This window comes from Phyllobates terribilis, unplaced genomic scaffold, assembly GCF_046119375.1.
Source record: "Phyllobates terribilis strain yellow unplaced genomic scaffold, ASM4611937v1 Scaffold_35__1_contigs__length_13245226, whole genome shotgun sequence".
NCBI classification, from domain to species: Eukaryota; Metazoa; Chordata; class Amphibia; order Anura; family Dendrobatidae; genus Phyllobates; species Phyllobates terribilis.
In genome coordinates this window covers 6,504,873-6,514,841 of record NW_027362795.1, presented here as the reverse complement: position 1 = coordinate 6,514,841, position 9,969 = coordinate 6,504,873, and the positions used below count along the sequence as shown (strand labels likewise).

Below are 9,969 nucleotides of genomic sequence, written 5' to 3'. Positions count from 1 at the left end.
CGGCTCTGCTCCGTACACACGTGGCTCCGCTCCGTACACCTCGTACACACGCGGCTCCGCACCGTACACCTCGTACACACGCGGCTCCGCTCCGTACACCTCGCACACACGCGGCTCCGCTCCGTACACCTCATACACGCGCGGCTCCGCTCCGTACACCTCGTACACACGCGGTTCTGCTCCGTACACACGCGGCTCTCTCCGTACACCTCGTACACACGCGGCTCCGCTCCGTACACCTCGTACACACGTGGCTCCGCTCCATACGCCTCGTACACACGCGGCTCCGCTCCGTACGCCTCGTACACACGCGGCTCCGCTCCGTACACCTCGCACACATGCGGCTCTGCTCCGTACACACGTGGCTCCGCTCCGTACACCTCGTACACACGCGGCTCCGCTCCGTACGCCTCGTACATGCGCGGCTCCTCTCCGTACACATCGTACACGCGCGGCTCCGCTCCGTACACTTCGTACACAAGCGGCTCCGCTCCGTACACCTCGTACACATGCGGCTCCGTTCCGTACACCTCGTACACATGCGGCTCCCCTCCGTACACCTCGTACACACGTGGCTCCGCTCCGTACACCTCGTACACACGGCTCCGCTCCGTACACCTCGTACACACGGCTCCGCTCCGTACACCTCGTACACATGCGGCTCCGCTCCGTACACCTCGTACACATGCGGCTCCGCTCCGTACACCTCGTACACACGAGGCTCCGCTCCATACACCTCGTACACGCGCGGCTCCGCTCCGTACGCCTCGCACACGTGCGGCTCAGCTCCGTACGCCTCGCACACTCGTGGCTCCGCTCCGTACGCCTTGCACACGGGTGGCTCCGCTCCGTACACCTCGTACATACACGGCTCTGCTCCGTACACCTCGTACACACGCGGCTCTGCTCCGTACACCTCGTACACACGCGGCTCTGCTCCGTACACCTCGTACACACACGGCTCAGCTCCGTACACCTCGTACACACGCGGCTCTGCTCCGTACACCTCGTACACACGCGGCTCTGCTACATCCACACTGTAAACCCCTCCTGACCCCACACATAAACTTCAGCTCATCCAGCACCATGACAACCAGCACAGCAGAGTCCTGCATCCACTGAGGCCCCTGATCATGTGACCCCTGACTCCTCCCCTCCTGTGACCTCATCACAGCTCCTGTGCGCACAGAGCAGCCATATATGTGGTGGCGGCTCTGCAGGTGGAGGTATGTGGTGGCGGCTCTGCAGGTGGAGGTATATGGAGATCCCCCATTACTGGAGCATTAATACTAGATATATATTGCACAGGGGATATCGCAGCCGATTCCCTCTAGAATAATCCTGGAATCGCAGCATTAGATGATTATTTCTCTGCAGTTTCTCTAGGACATAATACATTACATTCCCTTGTGTTGGGTCATTATCGGGCTCCTATCTTTATAGTGAGTCTATGCGGTGACATCCAGGAGGCTCCACACAATTCAGGAACTCCAATGGCGACATTACGGCTCGTTCACCATCCATGACTGAGTCATTGTACATGTATGTGGTCTCTGGACCGGCCGTCTCTTCTGTATTTGTAGGTTTATGGAGCTGACACTATAGTGTTTAGGGCGTAGGATTGTGCGTTCACAAAGCCACTGATAGTTGTTAAAATTGTTACAAATATCAGGGAATACTTGGTCAATAATCTCCAGTACTGAGGACGCCATTTTGTAAAAGTTTTCCGGGAAGGAGATTAAGCCGGTAGTGGAATCTGTAGGGTACCTGTCGTTTCTGAGGCATAGTACGTGGGGTGTAAATTCGTCTGCAATAGAATTTTCCATCAAGTGAACCCACATATTAGTAGTCAGAGAAGCTTCTGAATATGTCTCCATCCTGAAAAGGGTCACCTTGCCATGGTGGGATGGCTGTTATGCTTTTTTGATCAAAAACTGTGTTCACTAAGGACCCTATGTTATTTAAATGCACTTTTGCTTTTTTACTTATTTAGTTACAGCAGGGTTTATGATCACTTTGTTCCTTGTAGGTTTTGCATATGTCTCCATAGATGAGAAGATATTAAACAGGCATTCAGCTCGTCTGCTGGCGTTGCTCCCTTAAGAACAGGTAACGTTTGGCAGAAGTCACCTGTAAAAAGTACAATTTCCCCCATTAAGCGATTGGATCCCTGCAGATCTTTCAAGGTGCGATCGAGGGCCTCAACAGCTTTCTTGTGCGCCATGGTACATTCCTCCCAGACAATTAATTTGCAAATCTGTAATTCTTTAGCTTTCCCTGAGCCTTTAGTGATATTACAGCCAAGAGTTTCCAACAGCACTAGATTCAAGGGCAATCCTAGTACTGAATGAGCCGTGCGCCCTCCATCTTTAAGAGTGGCCGCAATTCCAGATGAAGCATCGGCCAGAGCAATGTTATTGTTTGAGCGAATTTCTGTGAGCAGGAAATTAATTAAGAATATTTTACCGATACCTCCTGGTCCATCAAGGAAAAACAGTCTCCCATTTCCACTTGAAATCGGATCTGTAATTGCCAAATACGCCGATCTTTGGTCATCAACCAAATGAGGCTTATTCAATGTGACAAATTCTTTCAACCTTTCCAAATCATAGCTTTTGTTTTGCAGAATATCACAGCCCATAACATCAAAGGATGGTCGAACTGGTGCTCGTAAACCAAATTCTATTAGAGTTTTACTATTGATACACTTGCACCTTTCTTCTGGCGTCAAGAGGACTTTGGTGAATATGTCGGCAGTGAAATTTAAGCCTAAATCCGGATTAACTCTCCTGTGCACTCTCAGAATATCTTCGCTAAGATATTCTTTGTGTTTTTCCCAAAGAGCTCGGGGATTGAAAGGTGCACAGGTTGTAATTATTATAGCGAACAGGTTTCGAAGTTGAGGTGGAAAGTGAGTGAGGGACATTTTCTGCAATGTCATGTCCCAGTGTTGATAATCTTCGATCAGACCACGCTTTTGGCATGCCTCCCTGTAAGATTGACACAGCTCACCACCAACTGTTTTTAAATCTGTGAAAGACTCTGGCCCGCGGACAGTGTGACGCAGTAAACGTAGGTGGTAACACTCTGCGTTGTTTGGATGAAGTGTGTACACGCGTCTAAGAGCATCACTGGAACCTCCGTCCCATCCTTGGACCCTTGCACCTTGTTTCCTTTTGCAAAATACTTTTCTCAACTTATTCCATGTATAATATTTTTGGAACGTCTGAATATAATAAAGTCCTCGCAAATGGACCTGCTTGACACAGGAGGAAGAAAGCTGTTAATGTTGTATTAGGTAGTTGAGTCGCTCTTTCTTCTAAATTGTTGGTAGTGAAATAAACTCGTTGCCCATTTTCAAGATGGATGCTGAGATGAACTAAAGTCAGATGTCTTTCATGGATGGGAAAATTTAGAAATTGCCACATGGATTCGTTACTACTTATATAGTTCCCATTTTTGATTGTGTAACTGAAACACTGCCATATCACTGTCTTTGTTAGCTGATTTGCAAGTACATTTGACTCCACAGAATTACAATATTTCACGTTAATGTGCGCGTCAAACATTTTTCAAAATAAGGTACAACCCATCGATTATTTCCTTAGCTTTGTGCTGATTAACCCTTTTAAATCTGATTGTTGCAGTATATCCTCGCTGTTCAGGTTTCCATCTTCTGTAAAGAGCAACTCTTTGATCGCTGTCGCTCTAATTCTTTAAGATCCTTTGGGCTAAAACTGTAGTTTTGCATTTAACACACAGACACCCATTTTCTCCTTTATTTCTATACAGTCTAAATTCAGAGGGCCAAATCTCATGAATGGGGTAAATTTCGTGTTTTAATGTTTTCAGTATTTTTAGTCTGGTGATAAAGACGGGCCGTGCAAAATTTCACTCAAACCTTGTGAAAAATGTGTTTTTTTTTCAAACTGGTTCCACACACAGATTTACTGCTTTATATATATATGGATGTAAAGAGGAAAACTAAATACCGTAAAATAATAAATCTCCTCATATGTTTCCACTTATTATGTCCAGTACTTGTATTATTATTATATCAGTAAATGATTCCAGAATTAGTGTTATGGAAGATGAGTCTAAGAGAAGAGTCTTCAGCTGTAGACTCCGAGGAAGAAACTGTTTGTTGTCTGTGGCCTAAAATATATAGGTTTTATTAGTAGATATAAGGAAGAAAACTAAATACTGTAAAATAATAAATCTCATATGTTTCCCTTATCACCTCCAGTAATTGTATTATTACACAGGATTTTTATGATGTTACATTGGCTCATCTTCTCATTCAGGTCTCTACAATATCAAATCTTCTAAGTTTACCCATTTTTACCCAAATTTACCCATCAAAGATGGATATGGACAGAGACAAGATGGCGGAGAGGATATTACACCTCACCCTAGAGATCCTCTTCCGGCTTACTGGAGAGGTGAGAGATTCTGATGACGTCACATTACATCATTCTTATCTATGGGAATAACAGATGGACAGAACTGGAGAGGTGAGGACTCTGGAAATGTCTGGAGTGAGATTTATTAATGTGTCTCTCCATAACCAGGATTACATAGTAGTGAAGACCTCTAGTGAGCGCTGTCAGGACCCAATCACGGGGCCTCTACCTCACCCCCTGATACATAAGGACATCAATGACCAGAAGATCCTAGAACTCACCTACAAGATGATTGAGCTGCTGACTGGAGAGGTGACACTGCTGGGAATGCTGGGACATTATACAGTAATGCTATGAAGGGATCGGGGGGATGACTGTATCATTGTATGTGTCAGGTTCCTATAAGGTGTCAGGATGTCGCTGTCTATTTCTCCATGGAGGAGTGGGAGTATTTAGAAGGACACAAAGATGTGTACAAGGATGTCATGATGGAGGTTCCCCAGCCTCTCACATCACCAGGTAATAGACAGGACTAAGTACCCATATCCTATAATTATCTGTATGTCAAGAATGAATTCAGTCCCTGTATGTGTTTCCTCCAGATCTATCCAGTAAGAGGACAACACCAGAGAGATGTCCCCATCCTCTTCTTCCACAGGACTGTAAACAAGAAGATCCCAATGTTCCTCAGGATCATCAGGTAGATGGAGAGAAGCTGTCATGAGATCTCACCTATGATGTGTAGATGGCTGTGAAGGTCTTGTGATCAGTCTTGTTTTATCCACCAGTATTATATGTTTTATACTTGTGTAATGATAACGGTGGAGATGGCAGGATTAGAGCCGATCATAGATGGGACTTCTCCATCTGTCTGTGACTTATACAATATTTGTTTCAGAGTGAAGATCTGACCCATATTAATACTATAGACACATATGTGAGGGGGGATGAGTGGTGTAAAGAGGAGATTCCTACAGATTACCATCCAGGTGAGTAGTAACCACTAAATGCAGAGAAGTCACAGATTCTTCTCAGTCGTCGGCTGTAGCTGCTTTATATGTGGTGTAGTCCGGCCGTATCACAATCGTGTGATCACCATTTTGCCACCAGAGCATAACTTTCTTCACTAGTTACTCATTTTTTGCTGATGAAGACAGTCGAGTTTGGTCATTTCAGTAGATAAGTTATTGTCTATACTCACAGTTTTGACTACAGTAGTTAGTGCCCAAAATACTCTGATTTAACCCCTTCCTGCAGACAGTTTTGTGTTCCTAATCAGGCCCCATTTTTCAAATCTGACGTGTGTCACTTTATGTGGTGATAACTTTGAAATTCTTCACAAAGGATAATAAGAAACAAATGGACCTTACAAATTATTTTACAACTTCTCTTGAATCCAACAATACCCTATATACAGTTGTACACTACTGTCTGGGCACATGGCAGGTTAAGAAGGGAAGGAGCGACATTTAGATATTTGAATGCAAATCTTGCCAGAATAGTTTGCAGACACAATGCATTGGGGCGCTGTTCGTGGTCGCCTAGCAGGTCAAAAGATGGCCAACACGAACAGGCTTTGCGCTATCTACTCCATTTTCCAGATTCCATGGATTGCTTGGCTCATCATTCTTTAACCCCTCTACATGGATCTGGACTTAGACAGAGATCCCCTAAGCTTGGGCCACAGTGTTACCTAATGTTCTGTGGTGTGAGATGGCAAGAAGAATAGTCAGATAGCCAGGTCAGAACATGGAGGTCAGAGAAAATACAAAATCAGGATAAGCGAGAGTAGTCAGTAAATGGGCCAGGGTCACAACAGGAAACAAATACACAAGCCGGGAGCTGAGCACAGAGGACTGAACCAGAGGAGAACAAGGCTGTATCTGGCCGCTTCCGGCAATATGCTTCAAGCTTTAGTAGGGTGCGGTGCTTTCCAGTTGGCTGAAGCAGAGAGCAGAATTCTCCAGTTGAACAGCACACACACCCATACTGCCAGATTAGATGGTACTACTGGTCCCAGGCACCCTAATATTAGTGGCTGGAAAGTGCCTGTGCCACCCAGAGCTTCTGGTTATGATGACTTCTATATCACCAGTGCCGCCTGCAGAATGAATAAGGTGGCTCCTGGTGACAGAAGCAGACGTCGAAGGAGCAGGTTCCAGAGGAGATGGGACACCCCATTTGAAGAAGCCCTAATATGACTAAATGTCAGAAAATCAGAGCAGTAGAAATCCCCATAAAGTGACTCCATTTTGAAAATTATAACCCTCAGTGAATGAATCTATAGGAGCTGTGACTATTTTGACTCCCTAGTCACTTTGCGAAAATTAGCACGCAGTGGATGTTGCAAAGAGAAAATTACAAACATGCCATTTTATTTCCCAACACATAGTGCCCAGATTGTGCTCCAGGAGACACACACCGTAAATTAAGTGGGTTCTTCTCATTATAGTAATGTCAAATACATGGATTCTAAATGTGATTTGGGCACAAGGCTCAGAAGCGAGGGGGAGACTTGACTTTGGGAGAGTGAATTTTGCTGGATTGGTTTATAGAAACAAAGTTGCTTTTGAAGAGCCTTTCAGCCACTAATAATGTGGGAACCCCTGTTTTTCCACTGACAGATGATAGACCTCAGTGGGGACTTGTTGGTATTATTTTCACCTATATAACATTATTTGGCTTTTTATTCCATATTTGGGAGGCTGAATGAACAAACAGTTGAACACCACACTCTACTGGTTCATCCTTTGAGGTTTTCTTTTAGACTGTGAACTGTCATTGTCGTGGTGAATAATTCAATTTTTTTTGATCACTTACCATTTTTACAGTTTAAGGAGAAATGTTGAAAAATATATAATTAGAGTATTTTTTATTCAAAAATAATAATTGGTTTTCTTCTTGGCAGATGACTGTACCAAGAGATCAGAAGGAAAGCTGACATCTTCAATTTTTAAATCTGATGATCTTGAGATCCCACAGGATTCAATTGAAGTGAATGCCATTACTCCAGATATACCATCATCCCTTCACAGCAAAGATCTGTCATCTGATCCTTTGAAACAGGTCCTGTCTTCTGATTCATTACCGACTACTAAGGAAAATCAAAGTTGCCAAATAAGCATTAAAAACCAAACTATACCTAATTCAAAGAAGCAATTTTCACGTTCAGAATATGGACATAGTTTTCCCCTTGAAAAGTCTTTTCTTAAACATCAGAACTTTCACACAGCAGAGAATAGATTTTTTTGTTTCAAGTGTGGGAAATGTTTTAACCAGAAATCTCATCTTGATAACCACCTGAAAACCCACACAGGAGAGAAGCCATTTTCTTGTTTAGAATGTGGAAAATGTTTTACATTGAAATTAACTTTTATCAGACATCAGAGAACTCACACAGGGGAGAAGCCTTTTTCATGTTCAGAATGTGGGAAATGTTTTAACCAGAAATCAGATTTGGTTAATCACCAGAGAACTCACACAGGGGAGAAGCCTTTTTTCTGTTCAGAATGTGGGAAATGTTTTAAACAGAAATCACATCTTGATAACCACCAGAAAACCCACACAGGAGAGAAGCCATTTTCTTGTTTAGAATGTGGAAAATGTTTTACAAAGAAATCAAGTTTTATCAGACATCGGAGAACTCACACAGGGGAGAAGCCTTTTTCATGTTCAGAATGTGGGAAATGTTTTAACCAGAAATCAGATCTGGTTAAGCACCAGAGAACTCACACAGGGGAGAAACCTTTTTCCTGTTCAGAATGTGGGAAATGTTTTAACCAGAAAGCGCATCTTGATAGCCACCAAAGAACTTACACAAGGGAAAAGACATTTTCATGTTCTTAATGTGGGAAATATTTTACATGGAAATCAACTCTTAATAGACTTCAGAGAAGTCACACAGGGGAGAAGCCTTTTTCATTTTTAACCAAAAATTGTCTCTTCTTAAAGGGGTTGCCCACTACTAGGACAACTATTTCTCATTCCTCATGTTTGGCCTTATTAAAATAAAAACACTCATACGCCCCTCCCATTGTGGCGCCGTTCCATTGGTGTCACAACTTGTGTTTCCGGGGCTCACATAATGTTGTTACATCATACAATCCTTCTTCCAATCAACCCGGCATTCGGACCGATTGAACATCAACAGGAAGGACATGGCCTGGACATAGCACCAAGAGAACGCACACACTGAGAGCACTCTCTTCAGACCATGTTCCTGGGGAATTATAAACAGCCTCAAATATGATGTCCGATATGGGAAAGAAAGACTAGATCGGAGGTAAATCTGAGGTCCTCCACCTCCTTCAGCATGTCTGGTATGCAGCGTTTCTTATGGAAGGTCTTATCTTCCTGCTCCGGAGCTATTACTGCCTCATCTCAGCTTGGAAAAAGAAGCAGTCTTAACCCTCATGATGCCAGATAGCTTAAGCCTGTAAGTCCTGCACCAACTTCTCTCTTAATGTAGGCCTCACAAGAAAACAGCTACACAAATCTCCCTGTACTCTCACCGAAGCCCCCATACTGAGCAGTGCTTGCATCACAGGGACATTTACCCCCCCAGCCACAGGGGATTCTGATATGGGGAGCACCATAATTGATTTGTATTTCATATTTTGTCTATCCCTACTAAACAAGGCTATATACATGCAAAGGCTGGAGACCACATACAAAACTGAAATATGTTCCTTCACTTCTAGCCTGTCACAGCTTACTGACAAGGTACAGAGATTAGAGGCGGATGTCGTACAAGTTGTGGCCATCAAAATGCTTATAAACAAACACTGGATCTTCACAGCCAGCAAATAAACAGTCTGTTTAATTTGGTTGATGACTGTGAAGACACGAGGTCTTCCGTGGGTGTAACGCTACTCAGACAACACAGGGTGTGGGTAAAACAGTGTAGCAATACTTTATTGAACCACAAAGTGGACAATAAACAGATAGAACAATCCCAGCAAATACCCTAGATGGTACAACATTACACAGTCTCACCCCTCCGCTGGCCCGCCTGGGATAGAACAGCTGCAACTTTGGGATTTCCAGGGTCATCTACCTCAATCAGTGGTCCCCCGCTTTTGGCGGGCCCCCACAGAGAGGAAGTAGCGGCAAGCTTAGGAAGTTGACAGTCCATCTAGGTACAAGGCCAGGAGACCCGAGGATCCCAACCTGGCCTATCCAAGAGCTTCCATGGGGCCAGATAATTGCCTGGTCCCAATCTGGCTTCTCCAAATGTCTCTCTGGTTCAGCAATGGTCAATGGATCCCTTCTGTATTCCTGAAGTTGGGGCCGTAGTCCTCTAAGCTGACATGCTGTAGAATGACACCGAATAGAGGCAGAAACACCCTTTTTATAGTTCACAAATGTCCTTGCAGCCATCATTCACAGGTCAAGGGTCAGAAATGAAGGTGGAAGGGACTCATGACTCATTGTTTGAGCATTTAATTAACTTGCATAGTTTGTCCTTCATTGCTCGGCAAATATACAACTCCCTGGCTGGTATAATACGTAATCAGCAGATTATCAAACAGTATTGCTCCATGACACTATCTTGCAAGATTTGCAG

The 9,969-nt window shown here is 44.2% G+C and overlaps 1 protein-coding gene across 2 annotated transcripts; it reads left to right on the top strand.

Moving 5' to 3' along the window:
- Nucleotides 1-1,164: 1,164 nt before the first annotated feature.
- Nucleotides 1,165-9,124, top strand: LOC141182631 (uncharacterized). Of its 2 annotated transcripts, XM_073660794.1 has the most exons (8): nt 1,165-1,254; nt 2,030-2,109; nt 4,305-4,442; nt 4,572-4,715; nt 4,799-4,922; nt 5,006-5,103; nt 5,302-5,392; nt 7,312-9,124. In XM_073660794.1, exons 3-8 carry the CDS (start codon nt 4,365-4,367, stop codon nt 8,247-8,249), a joined length of 1,473 nt encoding a protein of 490 aa, XP_073516895.1. In that variant the 5' UTR covers nt 1,165-1,254; nt 2,030-2,109; nt 4,305-4,364; the 3' UTR covers nt 8,250-9,124. The 2 variants fall into 2 exon arrangements, with proteins under 2 accessions (XP_073516895.1, XP_073516894.1); XM_073660793.1 differs by lacking the exon at nt 2,030-2,109 and having other exon boundaries at nt 1,173-1,254.
- Nucleotides 9,125-9,969: the final 845 nt, after the last annotated feature.

Coding starts and splice junctions, on each gene's coding strand:
- LOC141182631 (XM_073660793.1), top strand. CDS start 1,201: ATGTGGTGGCGGCTCTGCAGGTGGAGGTATGTGGTGGCGGCTCTGCAG. Junction 4,443..4,571: donor TCTTCCGGCTTACTGGAGAG/GTGAGAGATTCT, acceptor CTCCATAACCAG/GATTACATAGTAGTGAAGAC. Junction 5,393..7,311: donor TCCTACAGATTACCATCCAG/GTGAGTAGTAAC, acceptor TCTTCTTGGCAG/ATGACTGTACCAAGAGATCA.